Consider the following 20,073-nt stretch of genomic DNA (forward strand, 5'->3'; position numbering starts at 1 on the left):
ACTGGACACGAAAGCAGAGCTTTGTATTGTTTATATTCTTTGTACTATTTCGGCCTTCTGGGCCTCATCAGTGCAGTGCTGAAGAGTAGGATGGAGGCTACGCTTAAAAAGCCGCCTCAAATACTACACACGTGGTAGCATCTAAGCCGTTACCAGAGTGCTCAAACTAGCGAGCTAGTGAGCATGCGGATACATACATATATATATACATACATATATATATATATACATATATATATATATACACACACACACACACACACACACACACACACACACACACACACACACACATATATATATATATATATATATATATATATATATATATGTATCCGCATGCTCACTCCAAATTAGTTGACGATCAATTCTCCAAAGCCTCCACCATTTCTAGGAATGATTTACTACGGCAACGCGGAAAACAATCGAAGAAATTATTTCCATTTGTTCTCACATTTAATCCTAATTTGCCTAATGTGAGTAGCATAATTAGAAAGCATTTGTTGATTTTGCAATCCAACCCCAAATTGAAAGAACTTTTCCTTCAAGGCTCTATCATACCATCTTTTCGTAGAACAAAAAACCTGAAAGAATTATTAGCACCATCTCGTTTTAAAACCGCCGATGAGGGACAAACAATTCAGCCAAACAATGGCTGCTTTAAATGTGAAAGAAATAGATGCGATCTCTGTCGAAATTTCTTTGTTGAATCTAAATCATTTCTAAGTTTTAAAACGGGCAGAAAATACACCATTCATTCAAGGCTTTCTTGTGATTCTAAAAACGTGATCTATTTAGTTTCCTGCAAGGAATGTCGTTTACAGTACATAGGATCAACTACCACCGATTTTCGGGTTAGGTTTCGTAACCACAAGTCTGCTATGCTCACAAACAAAACCACTTGTGAGGTAGCAGTACATTTCAATAAAATTCCACACTCCTTGGATGATTTTGAATTCCAATGCATTGATCAGGTGCAGGCCCCTAATGACTCAGACGAGATCGATAGGTTTTTAATTACGAAAGAGGCTTATTGGAGTGCTCAACTGTTCTCTTTGGCTCCCCATGGCTTAAATAAAAGAAAAGAATTTCACTCCAAAAACAGAATTTGTTATAATTAACTTTCTCTTGTGTAAATCTGCGTTCGCGCCATAAGGCAGTTCAAAGGCCCTTCCTTGGATTTTGTCAGCTTTTTGGGTGTTAGGTATGCTCAAAGGCTCTGCCTGGGATCTTATTACAGCTTATTGTTTAAGGGCCCCTCCAGGGATTTTGTTGTTTGTCAACCCTTTAATGCTCCAAAGGCCTCGATTTGGGATTTTGTTATTAACCCTGTCCAGCGTAAACGTAGGTTTCTTTTTCTTTTTTTTTTTTTTTTTTCTCAACTGCTTATCTTTGCAAACTATTTTTCCCGTTATATTTACCGCATTGCAGGAGTCCGTTTTATCTATTTTAACTCTTTTAGTTTTTAGGTTGAATTTAACCTAGTCCTGCAATTATCACGCTCTATAATGTAATTTATGCACAGTATTGTATTCTTTTCGTTTGGTCTATTAATTATCACCCTGTATGACGCAATTTATAGTACAGCATTGTATTTCTCGTTTTGCATTTTCTTCCTGTATTGTATTAATCACGATGTATTAATAGCACAATATTGTATTTTTCATTTCGTTACGTAATCTCCCACACTGTAACCGTATTTAAACTTAGTTTTCGTCCTTTTTCTCTTGTAACTGATGAAGGTCTAAGACCGAAACGTTTTCCTATTAAATTTTTAACTTTTTAACTTTTTTTACCGTCAGAAGTTGTCCGTCCTTGGTTTATCAAACGTTTATATATATATATATATATATATATATATATATATATATATATATATATATATATATATATATATATATATGTATGTATGTATAAAAATTCAAGACTCAAGGCATCTGTCTCGCCATTAATGTACTCCTCTAGTTCAACTTATCAAGCTTAAGATATGATGTTTTCGATCTCTTCTTTTAATATGTTTATCCTCAATATTGGTCTTTTCAGTAGACGTATTATTAGTTATCTGTAGTCCCGGGAACTTGGTGACTCTTCTTTCTTTTCAATATATTTTAGTTAAAAGCCGACGACCTTTCTGGAAAAACAAACGATGTTTGCACCAGGTACCTTTGCCTTTGATAGCTTGGTTTTAAAAGTTTAACCAATTATGCATGTGGCGTTCACCTCAAATTAACTTCTCGATCGCCTAAACATGTTTAACTACTATCCCCAATCAATAGTTTAGCTTCCAAGTTTTATAACTCTATATCATGTTTACGATAAAACGAGAGCTCGAAATAGTAATGAAAAAGGCACTATTATAAATTTAACTCCCCTCAAGAAGGCAAAATCCGCCTGTCAATAAACTTTTACTCTGGCAGCTGCAGAAATATATATCCTCTTTCTGGTGAGAAATATCCACCTGTTTGTAACGTTCGAAAAAAGTTGAACTCACTTTTTCCCATAACTTTTTTTTTTAACTAAATAGATGTAAAATGCTATTTATACCTTTTTTCTCAATCGAGTTGAGTTATTGAGTAGAATGGGCCTGTTAATATATCAACTGAAATTATACTCTGAGAATATATAACAGCGACTATCTGAGTGTCATTTGTTTCATATCCACGTCATCTTATTAATCTAATTCTTTCAAATCAATATTTAATATCATGAGATAATGAAGGGTTTAATTTTGGAATTGCACTCGGCACAAATTATGGAAGAGCGGTCTGACTAAACAGAACTCAAAAACTTTATCGTAATAAATCGATTTGTAATTTATCGGTTACGTTATGACTCCGACTTAACATCGTGAAAAAGTTTTCTTGATCGAAGCCCATAAATGTTTCTCACATATGTACGTCCCTCTGCTGCGGTGGTACGTGAACCATGGGGCGGTTGTCACGAAGGTTTCCAGAACAATCGACTACGAACCGGGCAAGATCTTCACCTGGTTCGTGGAGCAGGTGACGGAGGCGCGCCGGACAGGAGACACGGATAGAAGCAAGGCGCTGCTCGCCGAAGTGTTCAAACTGCTCGGAAACAGCGCTTACGGGGAACTGATCGAAGTGCTGGAGCGGCAAACGAACGTGATATACACGAAAGACGAGAAGGTTGTGGACAGAGCGCTGCGGAGCGCGTATTTCGAAGACCTCGACGAGATCGGGTAGGCCAACGAGCTGGAAAGCCGTAAGCCTCGGATTACAATCAGACGGCCGTTCCAGATTGGAATCGCTGTCTACTAGCTGGCGAAGCTGCGTATGCTGAAATTCTACTACGACTTTCTCGACAAGTACGTCGACAGAAGAGCTTTCGAGCTGATCCAGATGGACACGGACAGCAACTACATGGCGATCTCGGGCGAGCGGCTCGAGGACGTCGTCCGGCCAGAGCTGAAGCAAGAATTCGAGGCGGAAAAAAATCAGTGGCTGTCTTGGGAGAAGTGGAGCGGCCGCACCCCAGGTCTCTTCAAGCTTGAGTGCGAGGGCAGCCGGATGATCGCGCTCTGCTCGAAGTGTTATTATGTCGACGAAGGAGAGGGTGGAAAAAAGAAGTTCAGCACGAAGGGGATGTCGAAGAAGCAGAACGAGATAACGTGGCAGCGTTTTAAGGAAGCGCTGGAAGGAAGCAAGGACATGGCCACCAACAGAGGTTTCAGGATGCGGGACGGCCAGATCGTCACTTACGAGCAGCAGAAGCTGGGGCTGAGCGCTTTTTACGACAAGCGGTGGGTGCTGCCCGACGGGATACACACCGAACCAATCGAATATCACATCTAGTTCACGTCAGCCGGAGGAAGAGTAGTATTTGGAGGGACAACAAGCAGCTCTTCACGCTTGAAGCCGCGCTTGGGACCGTCGCGCAGATAGTAGAGAACGGGTTGATCCAGTTTGGAAAAAGATCTTTCAATGCCGAAAACTTTCAAAGACCAGATTGGGTCTGTGGCTCTTTTCACACCCCCTTCAAGCTCGCCGGGCTGGTAGAGATAACGAACTTGGACAAGAGAGGGGAGGATTTTTTCGCGTTTTCCAACAGGCCTCGAGTAAGGTGTCGACGGCCTTGCATAAACAGATTTTTCTTTGATGGCAACGGCGGGTTTCTTGCCGGTAAGGCTTGTGACCTCGTTGTTCAAATCCGAAACAACTTCAGGAAGTCTTTTCACCCAGGCAGTGGACCGCTGGCCCTCAGGGAGAAGCATTTCCACGGCGTACTGGTGGCCGAACAAGCGCTCAGCCAGAGTACGGTTGAAACATTCAACAATGGCCTGGTCGCGGTGAATGTCAACGCGCCCGCGACGGATGTATGTTTTGTGCTTGTCCATCTCTCTCGTAACAGCGCCCATGAATTCGCGCCCGGGGTCAACCTGCAGCATTTCAGGCCATTCGAGAAGCGAGCGCTTGTAAATCTTCTGAAAGGCCTGGGCGACCTCATCAGAATTTTTCGAAGTCAGGGGTTCGGCCTCTTTGTAGCGGCTGGCCACGTCGACAACGGTCAGCGCATATTTGAAAACTTTGCGGCCGCGAGGGAGCTTGTCGTGCGGCAGAAAAAGAAGGTCCGCCTGATGGACCTTGTTGGGCGTGGGAACGTCGAATTTCGGCCGAGGAATCCGCTTCGGCCCGGGGAGGAATATCTGCCAGAGCGCTTGCCTGATCAGCCACTTTTTTGCGGTTTCTTCAGGTACCTTGGCGGCCTCGGCTAATTTTTTGATCGCGGCGATTCCTTTCCAGTAGCCCCCGGGGCCGTAGTAAATCTTCGCGAGTTTGGCGTCCATATAAGTAAGGCGTAAAAAAGTTTAAAGGAACCGGAAGGCCGCGTAGCCCAGAGTGAGCGCCCCAGCGCCCACGAACGCGAGTTCACCCTTTTTCTGCTGCTCGCTTGGCTGATAGAAATCTGAGAACTTGGGCTCCTTGGGGGGTACCATCTGTTCATCAGGATGTGCCTGGTTGTAGAGTTTGAAGGCGTAGTCCGTGTTGGTGAAGTTCTGCTTGGCCTGCTCCTTTTCTTTGGCGTTGGTCGCGATCCAGTCGAGAAGATGGGTGCGTTCGCGCGTGTATTTGGCGTAAGCCCCTTGATAATCTTCGAGAGCTTTGTCGTGGCGCTTTTTTTCTTCAAGCGCGGCTTTGTCGCCCCCGCCAAGCGCCCTCGCCAGATAATTGCCACCGATAAAAGACGTGGCATTCAACACAGCCCCGCCAATCATGATCGCGATGCTCGCCATTGTATATGTTGTAAAATCTATTTTCAATTGTTCTCGTATGGCAGCGGCGGGGGTTCGTAGGGAGGGGGTGCAGGGCATTTCTTTGGTAATGGGAATTCTTCAGTATCAAGATCCTCAAAGGCGGAGTCTTGATCCTCAGAATCGGAGTCTTCATGGGTGATAATCTTAACCGCCCAAACAAACTCTAGGGCATCAGCGGTATAACAGGTTATCTTGCATACAAAAAACAACAGCCCAGCCGTTGTGAGGGCTTTTATGGGGAAATAAGAACGCGGCATTGCGTTATAATGATGTTTTTTTTTTTCTAAACGCTGTCGGGGAGGATTTTCTGGTCCTCGAGGTACTTTTTGAGCGTAATGCTGCCCGCCATGACGGCGGTGAACTTCATGTAATTCATAAAACTGCTGCTGGGATCGGAAGTGAAATTCTCTTTCACAACCTTTTTTGCTGCCCAGCCGATGCCCGCGGCTAATCCCGTGAGAACTGCGGCGTCAATGACGGTCTTGACAAGCTTGTTGTCGGACGTGATGGCGGTATATAAGAAAAGAACGAAAGTTTAAAACAAAATTAATCTGTCTTCCCCGCGGCCTTTTCTGCGCACATAGCACACAACGCCTCTTCTTCTTCTTCTTCTTCTGCAACCTCGCCGTCAAATGCTGCACTCAAAAGATCGGCTGTCGCGCGAATGACCGTTTTGTTTAAGTCGTACAGCACATTCGAGATAGCAAAAAAGGTAAAGAAACAGACGAGAAACTTGAGAGCATCAACTGTGAGCATGTTGATATATTCCACAAGCTTAAAACAAAATTAATCTGTCTTTCCCGCGGCATCTTCCTTTTCTTCTGCTTCTTCTCTTCTTCTTCTTCTTTCTTCTATTTCTTTTTTCCATCTTGTTTCCTTTTCTTCTTCCGTTTCACACCACATTAAGTCGATAAGTTGGGTGACTTTTTTATAAACCATTCTGTTGAAGTCGCAATACACCACCGCGATACCAAAAATTGCTGCTGAAGAGATGAGAACCTGCGGAATGTCAACTTTCGGCATGGTTATATACACTACACGAAAATGTTTAAATCATTTTTTTTAATCCTTTTTTCCGCTGTGTCGCGCGAGCAGGTTCTGGCTCGACACTCGCGGGCTCAGGCGCGGGCTTCGGCGTTTTGAATTTGTCGAACGCGGGCTTGGCCATTGCCTTGAGCTCTTCACGTTTGTAATAGATCCCGAGTAGGGAAACGCCTATGCCGCCAATAGCGATCCATTGGTTGGCGCTGAGGCCACCGCTCTTTGGGCTTTCGCTCATTGGGCTTTCACCTTCTGTAGTCGGGGCTGGCTCAGGGGCCTCTGTGGCGGCTTTCGCTTCCTTTTCCGCGTGATAAACCTCAGCCGCTTTCTTCTGTTCTTCCCGTGCCAGCCGCGTTCTTTCGGCAACCATTTTTCCAGCAGCCACACGCTTTGGATTTTTTACGCGCTGCGTGGCTGCAGTCGGAGTTGTCGCTTACTGTGTGACATCGGCGGCAGGTGCTGCCTTGGTCTCGACCTGAGGCGCAGTGACGGCAGGCGCGCTCTCGGATTGTTCGGTTGACATTCTGAAGTGTTATGAGAAAATTCGCCGTTGCACAGGCATTTCTTTATTATTTGGAAAATTATAGGAAAAAAAACCGACAGTAGCCTCTTTTCAGTTAACAGCTAGAGATCTTAAGTTTTGTTCTTCATTGTACTTTGCCGATTCTTTGTATACCTTAGCGTGTGCAACGCTGTTTCACTAACTTTCATTTAGAAGACAAGTAGTTCGTTACCGGGTCATTTGAGTTTCTTTTATTATTACAATCTACTTTCCGTTCCCACAGAAACTAGCCAGCTGAACTACTTTTCTCTAATGAAGTTTTATTAGTTTTCTCGGAGGATAGCCAGCTGAACTGCTTTTCACTAATGGTGTTTTAGTGCTTTCTATTCATAGGATAATTTTTCCTTGCTGTCGGTAACACCAATTCAGAATTTAAAATTTAAGTATCTCACTTTTAATTTCCTAAGTTTGTCTATCTTAATCTCAGCCTGTGTAATTTTAATCCTAGCACTCTATTTTTAATTTTGGAAGCCTCGTGGTGTTGATTAGAATTCGCTATCTTAATTAAGTACTTTCCGCTCGTATTGTATACTTGAAGTTACATTAGCATATTGTAAACACTTGACGTGTAAAGGATGATATATAAGCAAGTACGTTTGTAAAGCATTTTCGATTACATCGATTACATCGGCTACATCGTTACGATTTTACAGCGGCTACTCCGCCGAGTATGTCAGTTTCACCCTCGACGTTAGAGTGCAGAATAAACTACTGTTGGACAAAGTTATGTCTCTTCCTTGACGTCCGTAGTGAAGACCATTGAAGTAGATCCTCGTGTACCAGGAAATCGTGACGAATTTCCGTTCCCGCAGCCAAGCAGTGCTCTCCAGAGTTAGATTCCCCCAGTTGTCAGTTCAAGTGTCCGTTCAGTCCGAAATTTACAGTGTTACCGAGAAAACCTATCGTCACAGTTGTGGAGAAGAGTGGTACTTCGTGGATCTTCCAAGGACGTTATCAAGGCCCCAGAGCAGATTCAAGTTCACCGAAGACGCTAGTTGTTGTAATCCCTTGAGTGCGAGCAAAGGATAAAAGCCGCTCAAGTAACGTGAGTACAAAATCAATTCTTTGTCCTCATATATGAAGTCCGTGAAGAGAGTTTTTAAGAAGAAACTTTCGCCGTATAATTTACGAAGTAGGAAATCAGCCGTTCCCGTAGTTAAAGCCAGTACGCCTAAGGTAAATAAAGAAGTACAAGCTTCGTTGTCAGAAGAAGAGAATTGTACATTGTTGTGTGAATTACCATATTATCGAAGTGTCGTCCACGAGTCGTCGACGCACGCGTTAGATTTAAACGAAGAAATCCAGCCAAGCAGACCCAGAGACGGCCCACGTTTGTCCACCGCATTTTCCAGTCCAAGTCAGGCCGATAGTACGAACAGAGAAGCCATAAATATCAGTGTAGATCAACGCCAAGAGTCGTCCATTGTTCAACCGAGTTCATCAAAACAAGCCACTCCCTGTGGACCGCGTGCAACAAGCGATAGCAGTTCCTTAGAAGACTTCACTCCAATTGACTCCAGGCAGTTACAGATCGGCCCTCAGATTGCTTTAGAAGTCGAAGAAATCAGCGAACCCGAAAACGAAGAGCCAGATCTAGAACAGAACTCGAGTTTAGCACATAACTCAAACCTGTTAATTAATTCACAGTTGACTAATCACAGTCAAGTAGGAGATAGCATAAATTATAAAAAACCAAAACAAAACAAAACAAAGACTCGCAGCGACTCTGTCCCTAGCGCCGACTTCAGATACACAGAAACGGAAAGCAAGCGAGAAGATTCAGAGGATAGCGAACCCGAAGAAAATCAAAACAATAACAAAGAAAAGAGAATAGAAAGCGAGAGAAATCAACCCGACCTATCAGTCATCATGGAAGCTGAAACACTTAGAGAATTAAGAGAACAAATGGCTACTCTACATACCCAGTTGAGGTTACAACAGAGGGCCCAACAGCAAACAGCCAGTGCATTGGAGCAAGCACCAATTCCAGAAACAGTCAGCACGCGAAGACCAGCCCCTTTCCATGGTTATGACTCTGAAGATGTGAACCGATGGTTGGATAAAATAGAAAATTACCTAACTCTTCGCCGCATAGACCTAACCAGTAGAACAGCACAGGCGGTGCTGGTAATGAATCTAGCCGGACCCGCGGAAGATTTCTATTACTCCTTACCCCTTGATCAGAAGTCCACGTACGCCGACCTGAGGGATTCTTTGAGAGAGAGGTTTGCAAATGATAACCAGAGCTGGATAATTTGGCAGGCAGTTACCACTCGCCAACAGGGAGCAATAGAACCTTTGGACACATATCTAACTGACTTAACAAACAAGTTCAGGCGGTTGAGCATTACTGACGCGGAAAAGATGCGTTACTTTGTCCAAGGGTTACGGCCAGAAGTCAGGGAGACAGTACTGTTAAGACAACCCAAGTCATTCCGCGAGGCTGAAGTAATAGCAAGGCTGACTTGTGCAGTGAAAAACACCATGGGTTCTCCTGTAACTGGCGTGGCGCGACAACCGAGTCATCCCACTGGAATAACTGAAGCAAGCGCGACCAGCCGTGCGCTCCTAGCAAAAATCGAAGAGATAAGCGAAAAACTTCAAAGAAATAAGGAACCCGCTAAGGCAGAGGATACGTTAACTGACGCTAAACTCCTTGCCAAGCTTGATGCATGGATTGCAGGCCTCCCGGCTAACCCAGGTATACAGCAACCGTCGCAATTACATGCAAAATTAAATGAACTTGTAGAGAAAACGCCATCCAAGGGTGACAATACAGCGATTCTGGCAGCATATGCAGAACCAAACAGGAGGGAAAATCCGGATTTCATGCGCGAAATTCGACGAATGGAAGATAAATTAGAAGAACTTTCTCGCCAAATGGATGCTCGGATTAAAGGGCTGGCTCGACGAAATCCGTCAAATCAGGTTGATCAGCCGAGACAGCGAACACGAGAAGGTCGACCCATCTGTTATACTTGCCGAAGAGTTGGACATATTCAACCAAATTGTAACCAGAGATCTTCACGAGAAACCAGTAACTACGACCGATTCCAGCCGAGCTAGCAGCGACGTCAAACAAGTGAAAATTATCCTTCCCGCTCAGGCTACAATCAATCCCAACGACGGAGCGAATTGCCTTCTCAGTTCAATGCAAGTGGCCCGCGAATGGCCGTACTCGATGATGGAGATTACGATGATAGTTTCGTCGCTCCGCTAGAACAAAATACAATTCACCAGACAATTCCAAAAGAAGGAGGCGAGTTTCCAAGAATAAACTGGAGCGATGTCGGATCGCAAATTGGCAAGGAACTATCTCGGCAGTTGCCAAATACGTCTCACTTGGTCCCAGAAGTGTTCCAGCAAGGTCAAGTGAAGGAAAACCAGTCGCCAACTGTGGTTATTGAAGTATCAAAACCAAACTCCGAAAGTGGTCAACAAGCAATGGAGCCGAATAATGAAAACAAAGCAACTGGTGAAGTAACAACCGCTGCCCGTCCCGAGCGCGAGTTACCTGGAAACCTGGAAACTAAGCCCAAACCGGAAATACGTCAGCCCCTGGTCACTAGTCCACTGAAACCGAACGAACTCAGTGGAAACCAGAGGAATAACCCATTACAGAGTCAGAAAAAACATGATGTCCCATTTCCTAACGCCGTACGCCGTACCAAAACCAGAATTTCGGCAGATACAGATGTTATTGTTGAGCTGTGCACGGACGGGAACATCGGGAATCCCTCGGATCCAGATCTCTCTCAGCCAAAACATAGTACTTCCGCCGGAAGAGAATCCACTGAAGTCAACAATGGCAGCTTGCCTAACCATAAGCCAGATCCTGCCCAGACAAAACGTGAAACTTCATGTTTAACCGATGAACAGTGTAACATTACAAATAATCAAGCCAAGCCACGTGACCTAACAGTCACTGCCCAGCTAAATGGCCAAGACATTACGTTACTCGTAGATACCGGAGCAGGCATGACAGTAATCGATGAACAGTTTACACGAGACATCTATAAAGGTCAACTACCCAAGTTGGGCTTCCCAGGTAACCCAAGCAACCAGCAACCACCAGAATTGCAAACAAAGTTGGAGAAACTCTTAGGAAAAGTATCAGGAAAATTTGACGGCAGTCACGCCAGAGATGGAAATACAGGTAGCATCGCCGCGTTTTCAGAAGCCAACAATAGAGAGATGCCGGAATTGCTGAAAGAAATTCGCCGAATGGAAAACGGTTTTGAAAATCTGAACCAACGAGTAAATCGCATGGACCGCCTCGCCCGATGTAACCGCACCGTGTGCTATAGGTGTGGACGCACTGGCCATATCCAATATAACTGTTACTATTATTACCAGCCAGAAAGCCCGTACCAGAACCAAGAAGGGAGCCAAGAGTACCATGCGAATTACAATCAGGAAGGAAATCAGCGTCTGGCAACTCATCCCTCGGCGCGTTTGTCCGTATTAGATGCTCAGTATGCCCAGCGAGTTCTAAATTACCATGACAACAAAGTAAGGAGTTCAGGATCAGATGAACAAACCCCTCGTCAGCCAGTACGCACTTGCAACCTAACACTTGAAGGAGAAGAAAACTCGTCAGATCGTGTGTTAACCGCGCTACCAAAGCAAGAGAAGACAAACAGCCAGGAAAAAGCAACAAGTACAACACAGTCACAACAAGAAGTGAAGCTGACAAGAGCCAATAAGCGACAACCACAAATCTCGCATAAGCAAGTATCTTTCCCCGCAACAAAACACCGTCAATCGAATTCAGCAGCTCAGCCAAGCAACGATTTCTCGTCTGGTAAAAAGGATTTCAAGCTAAAGTGCAGTGATCTAACTACAGAAGGTGAAATAGCAGGCCAAGCAGTTCAGTTACTCGTGGATACTGGAGCGTGCGTATCGGCCATACACGAACAGTTTTTCACGAAGATTTATGGTCAATTCCCGCCTAATATGAGCGAAGGTTCCTTATCGGCTGTCCAGACAGTAAGCGGAGAGAAAGTCCCAGTGTTAGGAAAGATTACGATACCTTTACAGTTGCAAGCAAGAGAATATACCTGTGAGTTTCATGTCATGCAGAACCTGACGTACGATGCTATCCTTGGTCGAGATTTTCTACAAAAGAACGGAGCCCTTATTGATCTGGTAGACAGTACTCTTTCCTTCAAAGGAACAGGATACGTTGGAGAACGAGCCAGCACAAAGACTGTGCCAGTGATGGGAACCTTCCTTTCCCAGCAGAAGTTGAGAGAAAAGAACACTGTGGTCAGTGATGCAAATCTAGGGCCTTTACCAGAGATTTTAAAGTCCAAATTTGTTCAACGTAATGAAAAGAACAAACTGATGTTTTCTCACCAGTCACTCCTACTTTTGCTGCTCATTGTCCTATACCTACTGACTGCTTCATGCACGCCACCCACGGAAAACAACGACAAGCCCGTTATTCAGAAACTACCCAAGTTCTTCTTCCAGGAAACCCCCAATGATATCCTTCAAGGTGGTCACGAAATTTGTACCCCACTTAGCCTAGCGAATTACAAGAGATCTGACCAGAGTGAAGCCCAAAATGAAAGAAACGTACCGAGAGTTAAAACGTTGAAGTCAGCCGTATCGCTCTTTGGAACCGGTGATGTTCAGAAAACCTTAAAGGCCATGTCTTCAAGCAAAGAAAACAGTTCTAGGTTACCACAAGAGATTCATGTCTACCGAAATGTAAAGAATCAAGAGAGCCAGTTTACCATTGACCAGGAATTTTGAGAGAGGAAGAGGTGTTGATGACATTGAAGAAGTAACGCATTATTGACGCATATAGACAAACAGGTTAATGAGAAATATATCCTCACAGAAATGAGATTATAGGAGGGATTTCAGTGTCGAAGTAGACAAGTAGACAGTTTTCCCAAAAGAGACAAGCTAATGGAAAGAAATTTGATAAGGAATATTAAAGTACCAAGAAAGATTTTTACGAATTTTCTGGAGACCATTTTAACGCTTATAAACCATGTTCAGATAGTCAAGTTGAGTTGTACATTCCTTTTATACGTCTTGCTCGACCAGGAGGTCTCGATTTTAAGGTGGGAGGAATGTTATGAGAAAATTCGCCGTTGCACAGGCATTTCTTTATTATTTGGAAAATTATAGGAAAAAAAACCGACAGTAGCCTCTTTTCAGTTAACAGCTAGAGATCTTAAGTTTTGTTCTTCATTGTACTTTGCCGATTCTTTGTATACCTTAGCGTGTGCAACGCTGTTTCACTAACTTTCATTTAGAAGACAAGTAGTTCGTTACCGGGTCATTTGAGTTTCTTTTATTATTACAATCTACTTTCCGTTCCCACAGAAACTAGCCAGCTGAACTACTTTTCTCTAATGAAGTTTTATTAGTTTTCTCGGAGGATAGCCAGCTGAACTGCTTTTCACTAATGGTGTTTTAGTGCTTTCTATTCATAGGATAATTTTTCCTTGCTGTCGGTAACACCAATTCAGAATTTAAAATTTAAGTATCTCACTTTTAATTTCCTAAGTTTGTCTATCTTAATCTCAGCCTGTGTAATTTTAATCCTAGCACTCTATTTTTAATTTTGGAAGCCTCGTGGTGTTGATTAGAATTCGCTATCTTAATTAAGTACTTTCCGCTCGTATTGTATACTTGAAGTTACATTAGCATATTGTAAACACTTGACGTGTAAAGGATGATATATAAGCAAGTACGTTTGTAAAGCATTTTCGATTACATCGATTACATCGGCTACATCGTTACGATTTTACAGCGGCTACTCCGCCGAGTATGTCAGTTTCACCCTCGACGTTAGAGTGCAGAATAAACTACTGTTGGACAAAGTTATGTCTCTTCCTTGACGTCCGTAGTGAAGACCATTGAAGTAGATCCTCGTGTACCAGGAAATCGTGACGAATTTCCGTTCCCGCAGCCAAGCAGTGCTCTCCAGAGTTAGATTCCCCCAGTTGTCAGTTCAAGTGTCCGTTCAGTCCGAAATTTACAGTGTTACCGAGAAAACCTATCGTCACAGAAGCGAACCGTATTACAAGTAAATGAAAAAAGTTTAATTGTTAACAATTTGTCGGCAAGCCCTCAGCAGTTGTTAATGAATGGTGACCGGTTATTCTACAGTTGCTGAGCCGGGTACTTCATCAACGCCCTCAAGCGGATAGCCGTGTTCATCACGAGAAGGGTGGCTCTGTTCCGGCAACTGTAGACGAAAATCAATATGTTTTGTGGTGATCAGCGCCGCGTTGGCCGCAGCAAGAAACCGGCCGCACTTTAAAGCAAGGTTGCCGGCCAGATTGGAGAGCTCTTTGTTCAAGATGTAGTCGTTTCTGAGCTCTTTCTGATAAGCGTCGATGTCTTTGATTTTGACAGTCATTCCGACCACTTTGGTTGCAAGAAAAATAAAGCTGTCGATCAGGCTTTCTGTTGTCTTTGAGCCCACGTACGTCTCGTAGCGTTTGGTGTATTTCTCGACCTCTTTGTCGCTCAGGCGCTTCACCTGCTCGTGGGTTAGTTGCACTCCGATGGCCTCTTTGGCTTTGCCTGTGGACACCAGCACGGCCAGCTGCTCGCGAAGAGCGGGAATGTCAGGTCCAGCGGTTGGAACGACGCCACCTGCTGGACTCGGCTCGGGCTCGGTTTGAAGAAGGTTCATAACGTCTGCTAACGCGGCGTCTTCTCCAGCCATTGTGCAAGGCTATATACAACTTTCATTTTTTTATTCAAATGACTTTACCCCGTAGGGGTGGCGAAGCGAGAACACAAGATAAGAGAACTTTCGCTCTTTCAGCTTTGAAACCAGACCTTTGTACTCATCCGGGGAGAGCTCCCCGGCGTAATCATCGAAGATGGCTTTCGTTGTCCTGGCCGAGGGGTGTAAAAGAGGATGATCGCCGCCACGTTCTCCCGGAAGGAAGATGTAATGCCGGTCAACTTCTGGGTCAGCGCCCAAACGCTGATGCCCATATGCCGGGCAGAAAAGGCGAGATTCACCAGCTCGCCTGTACGCCCTTTCACGTCTTTGGAAGCCGCGCAATCGTCGAGGATTATGAGCGTGTTGGTACCTTCGGAAAGACATCTCACGAACTTCAACCACTTTTCCACGGTGTGCTGCTCGCAGACTATCACATCCATTCTTGGATCGTTTTCGCCAAGCCGGTGGTAGGTCTTGTTGTGCGTGAAGGTAGGGCAGATGAGCACGATGTAATCGAACTTGCCCCGGAAAGGGCCGTAGAGCTGGTCCACCACGAACCTGGATTTGCCTGAATTGGTCGGACCCACGATGAGAGCGTTGAAGGGTATCTTGCTGGGGTCCATGTTCATATTCAATCCTGTACATCTTCATGCTGTCTGTTCATAATATTCCACTGGGAGTCGGAGATGACGAATACGTGACAGTTCACGTTGCCTGAGCCTTCGGCTTTCCTCTCGATTTCCAGCTGGACACCATCGGTACTGTTCACAAGGCGCTTCCCACTTCCGTGCATGTCTTGGTCTGCCATGGTGCGCATATCGACCAGAAGCCCGAAATTATCTCCGGTGTAAAACTTTGTCGCATCCATGTGCTCGGTTTTATTTTTTCCTTCACAAAGAAGCGTTGGGCCTCTTCCCACATGTCCTTGCCTTCAACGCCGTTGTTGTAAATCCTGTTGGGCGAGCTGTTCATCATCACGCTGACTTTCGTCAGATCTGGGAAGATGTATTTTTCCGAATCTCTGGTTCCATCGGTATAAGGCTCTATGAACAGCAGCAGGAGGGCTTTTAGTGACCTTTTTTGGGCATCGACTTTGATGTCGACCCGCGTTTTGGTGTCTTTTTTGAAGGGCACCACTTTGAAACGCATCACGTTGTCATAGGCGAACTCTTTTCCGCTGGAGTAGGTGCTGTACGCCTCGTCCGCCAGAGTCTTGCTGCGGATCATTTCGTACTCGAGCTGGATGTTGGTCAGCTTGTATTTCAGCTGGGTTGTATCGGAGCCTTTGACCACATGTTCAGCTCCAGCAAGGGTTACTTCGAACCTGAGGTCGTTGTAAAGGGCCTGGGGGTAGAAAAAGTCGTGATCGGTTAGGATCTGATGGTCTAGCCTGATCCGGTACTTGCGCCCGTACACCTCATTCAGCTTGTTTTCAGCGTCGACGCCAGAGGTTTTCTTGTCTCCCGCGCCTGAGCGGATCTTGCACAGATCCTCGCTCTGAATCCCTTCGAGAATCCTATTGTCTCGCTCTTCCTGCGAAAGGAAAAGGTCCTCAGAGATTTTGTAGATGCCGTAGCCGACCGTGTCTTGCAGGGTGGTGCCTCCAAACTTTATGTGAAGCCTGTCAACGAGCGCCCGCGTGACGTTCTGGACAAGGAAGTTGTTGGCGTGCCCTCCAGAAAGGTCGATGTTAAAGACAAGCGCTAGCGAGCCTGGCACCAGAACCTCGTTCACGTTCAGCTTGGGCACTGCAACATACAGCGTATCGCCGGGGTTGGCTTCAGTGCGGGAAAAGGTGATCTGCTTGACCGCGCGCTCGGCCTGCATGGCGAGTAATGTTTTTTTGCTGTACGTTGCGCGAAGGTTCTCTGGAACTGACTTTGTATAATACTCCGGCGATTATTTTCTAATTAAAAACATAACAGGCTCGCAATATATCGCTATGGCGGAAGGCGGTGACGACTTTGCTTACAAAGATCCAGATCTTGACGAGAAGCTCGACAACGACAATGACGCACGAGAGGTTAACATAACCCAACCTTTTCAACCAGTCGGTAGGTCCACTCCCTACCAACCTGGCGCCCCCTACCACTAGGGTGAACAAACGGAAATGTCTTCTATGCGGCCCGAGCAGTCCGGCCTGCCTGACACTTCTTATGCCGAGACATCATTTTTTGGAGAAGATATCCCTTTGCTTGAACCAGATTTTGAAAGGGAATTTGTCATAGACCGGTTAAAAAGAGTATTTACCAACTTTAAAGAGAGTAGTTTTGCAATTATGAAAGGCACCAAAGGGAAAACCAAGGGTAAAATTGTTGCATTAGGTACGGGTGGAGGTGAGTACAAGATTATGAAAGATGACGGGATAAACTTCACGCAAAGTTTTTTAGACAGGTTTGAAAACAAAATTGGGCCAAGAGCTCCAGATGTCATTGAAGAAGACCGGGATACCATCAGAGAAATGAAAAAAAGACAAAAAGAGGCAGAGAAGCAACTACAACAGGCGGAAAAACTCGCTTCGCAAAGAGAAGAAGAAAAGAAAGAATTGGAAGTTCTGAGAAGTAAAATCGAGCAAACCGACGCTAAGATTGATGACATTCAGGATGAACATGGTTCGAATCTTGAAAGTGAAGCAGAGCTGCGTAGGCTCAAAGAACTGAAAAAGAACTATCAAAACGATCTTGAAAACAAGAAAAAAGAGTTGGACTCGCTAACAAAAAAAGCAAGAAACATAGAAAAAGAACAAGAAAAGGTAAACAGACTCAGGGTCAGCATCGCTGCAAAAGAAAGTGAAACGAATGTCATGGAAGAAAGGTACAACCAAACAAAACCTTTGGGTGACCTGAAAGAGCAGGAAAGCGAGCTGCAGCGCCAAAACGAAGAAGACCAGGCAATCATCCAAGATGAGAATGCCTCGCCCTCTGACAAAGAAGATGCAAGAGAGAGGATGGCGGAAAGAAACGAGGAGATCGCGCGTTTGCAAACTCAGATCGCGGAAAGGGAAAGGGGGCGGCCTCTCTTGGAAAGGGTCAAAGAGATCTTCAAAAAACATGGCGTGACATTGGCCGCTATTCTTCTCGCCGCCGGGACCACAATCGGAGCTGTCATCGGGGTCCTCACCAGAGGTTTGAAAGCCACCGGCAAAGCTTTGGGAAATGGCCTCAAAGATATTGCCGCGAAACTCGGTTCTCTGCTGCCCGGGCTGATTGGCTCGATCGTGAGTGTCCTGTTCAAAGCCGCCGGCCAAGTCGTCGGATTTCTGGCCGAGCACACCTGGCTGCTCATTCTTGCCGCGGTGGCCTTTCTGTTCGAACAATATTTTAAGAAGCAGCGTTGACTTACCGCCAAGCCATGAACAGCAACGCCGATAATCCAACTACACCGACAATGACAGCTGTTTTGTTAATCTCGTGTTGCGGTGTTTTATCTGGAGCCGTGGGCTCTATTTTTTCTGCCGTTGGCTGCGCTTGTTGAGTTTCGGTTGAAGCTGGTTTTTTCGATTCGGCTGTTGCGGCTTTGTGTATCGGGTTGGACGGGTGGCTATTGGGAGGGTTAATTTTTGACGGGCCGCCTGCCATGATTTTAAGCCCAGCTTTTTTTGTGTCTGGGTTTACCTCGTTGTTCACTCCCAGTTTCATACCAGAGACCGCCTGTTTCAGCTTGTTGTTGTAGCCGATTGTGCTTGCGGTGTTGATTATCATTTGCGCGGGCATGAGCCAGGCCATGGGGGCTACAGCGAGACTGAGCCTGACCTTCGCTTGGTCCACCGCGAGCTGGTACCTTTGCACGCTCGCGGCCAGGTCGGGCTGTGTGATCGCGCTTTCCATCAACACCAGGAACTCGCTCTGGGCTTCTCTTGCTCGACCGCCAGAACCAAGAATGCTGCTGCGGACGTTGAGTTGCGCGCCCAGGATGTAGTAAACGAAAGCCTCGATTGACTGGTTGATTTGTTCCAAGCCCGCCTGCGTCAAACCTGATGCTGTGTTTGGCGCGAACCAGTCCGATTGGGTCTCAGAAGCGGTCCCCGGCTCGATGTAATAAATCAGGTTTCCTTGAATCGCTTTGCCGCCTTCATCGCTGAATTTGTTCCATCCCGGGTGTAGGTAGTCAGTTTTCGACGCGCCGCTCGCATAGACGTAAACGCTTCCCAGACCGTGGTTTTCCCCGCGCATGTAGCAGAAATCACTCGACGGATCTATACCGAACTCGTTGCATATCCTTTTGTACGAAGCAATGTCATAATGATTATTGTATTGGTTGAAAGGCGGGTCTCCGGGCAAAGCGCTCATGCTCTTAATTCCTCCTAGCTGGAACAAAATGCGCCTGACCGTGAAATACACGTGGAATTTGTAGAAAGCTCTTATCTGCGGGGGGAGATTCATCCCGCTGTCAAAGATTTCGCGAGAAACTCCGCAACCTTGTGTCGCGCAGAAAACCGCGAATTTGAGCTGTTGCGGCCAATATTTCATGTCTGGCCCTCCTAACCAGTGTTTTGATTCGACTGCAGAAGTGTGCCTGAGTTTGGTTTTTTGAAATATTTCTCGGAATTTTGTCGTGAAATATTGGTCAGGCGTGACGTAGATTTGGATTGCGTCGTTGAATATTTTTTTCAAGCTTGGCGCTTTGCCGTCGAAAGGTACCGCAGGGATGGCCAATGAAATTTTTGAACCGAGGGGCGACAATTGATAAGGAAAACCACCGCTGTCTCCCAAACCAAGCGCCTCTTTCATTTCCGCGCTCCAATATTTTCTATCTAAACCGAAGACGCTTTGAAAAGAGTCTTCGCTTTCTTTGAAAAACACCTCCGCGTCGACGCTTCCTTGCGAAACGAACCGGCTTTTGTCCGCTTTGGGGAAGTGGTTTAAAAAATTTGTCCACGCCTTTTTCTTCGCCGCCTCCGCTTTTTTTAACGTAGGACCATTCCACAAATTGGCCATTTTATTTGAACACAATTTTATTTGTTCAATATAAAAATGGTTGTTCTCACTATTGTCACGCAACAGAACGGAGGGACAATATATTTTGAAAAACCGATACCGAAAGTGCATTTCATGAAACTCATTTCTTGCAGTTTGTACAACAGCTGGGACACTTTGAAGAAAGAAGGTTCGGCCTCCTTGGGAGATAAAAACAAAGATAAAGCTTTGTCAGTTAGTAAACTACCCCCAGGGCATTATAATTTAGAAAGAATGGGAAAAGAAAAAGACGGTCTGTTCGACAAATATTTGTATAGACAGTTGGAAACACAAATAGACCAACCCCTTGGCCAGCTTGTAATCAAAAATTTGGGGGCAAAACCGATTGAACTTGATCGCGATTTAGCCAATTTACTTGGTATTGGGCGAAAGTTGGATCTTACAACATTCGTAAAACGGCTTGCATATCCAACGACATATTTTATTCATTGTAATTTGATCGACACAGAAGGGAATCTGTTCAATGGCAAAAGGTCAGATGTATTAGCCCTGTTTGATGTGAAAGGGAAGCCTTATG

The 20,073-nt window shown here is 45.2% G+C and overlaps 3 protein-coding genes and 2 pseudogenes across 3 annotated transcripts; 3 read left to right on the plus strand and 2 right to left on the minus strand.

Moving 5' to 3' along the window:
• The first annotated feature begins 3,003 nt into the window (after positions 1 to 3,003).
• Positions 3,004 to 3,820, plus strand: LOC149116206 (uncharacterized). The gene has a single exon (XM_089282163.1). It carries the CDS (start codon positions 3,297 to 3,299, stop codon positions 3,813 to 3,815), a length of 519 nt encoding a protein of 172 aa, XP_089138289.1. The 5' UTR covers positions 3,004 to 3,296; the 3' UTR covers positions 3,816 to 3,820.
• A 3,032-nt stretch (positions 3,821 to 6,852) lies between these two features.
• On the plus strand, positions 6,853 to 13,720 carry LOC149116207 (uncharacterized; annotated as a pseudogene).
• A 1,491-nt stretch (positions 13,721 to 15,211) lies between these two features.
• Positions 15,212 to 16,479, minus strand: LOC149116208 (uncharacterized; annotated as a pseudogene).
• LOC149116209 (uncharacterized) lies at positions 16,410 to 17,917 on the plus strand. Its single transcript, XM_089282165.1, has one exon. The coding sequence runs from the start codon at positions 16,691 to 16,693 to the stop codon at positions 17,915 to 17,917; it is 1,227 nt and encodes a 408-aa protein (XP_089138291.1). The 5' UTR covers positions 16,410 to 16,690.
• On the minus strand, positions 17,772 to 19,746 carry LOC149116210 (uncharacterized). The gene has a single exon (XM_089282164.1). The coding sequence runs from the start codon at positions 19,626 to 19,628 to the stop codon at positions 17,919 to 17,921; it is 1,710 nt and encodes a 569-aa protein (XP_089138290.1). The 5' UTR covers positions 19,629 to 19,746; the 3' UTR covers positions 17,772 to 17,918.
• Positions 19,747 to 20,073: the final 327 nt, after the last annotated feature.

The sequence above is a fragment of the Orbicella faveolata genome, unplaced genomic scaffold (assembly GCF_042242905.1).
Source record: "Orbicella faveolata isolate gen_17 unplaced genomic scaffold, um_ofav_v1 contig_12, whole genome shotgun sequence".
In the NCBI taxonomy this organism is placed as follows: domain Eukaryota; kingdom Metazoa; phylum Cnidaria; class Anthozoa; order Scleractinia; family Merulinidae; genus Orbicella; species Orbicella faveolata.

What these genes read in the sequence shown, in the direction of transcription:
- LOC149116206 (XM_089282163.1), top strand. Translation starts at nt 3,297, where the DNA reads ATGCTGAAATTCTACTACGACTTTCTCGACAAGTACGTCGACAGAAGA.
- LOC149116209 (XM_089282165.1), top strand. Translation starts at nt 16,691, where the DNA reads ATGTCTTCTATGCGGCCCGAGCAGTCCGGCCTGCCTGACACTTCTTAT.
- LOC149116210 (XM_089282164.1), bottom strand. Translation starts at nt 19,628, where the DNA reads ATGCACTTTCGGTATCGGTTTTTCAAAATATATTGTCCCTCCGTTCTG.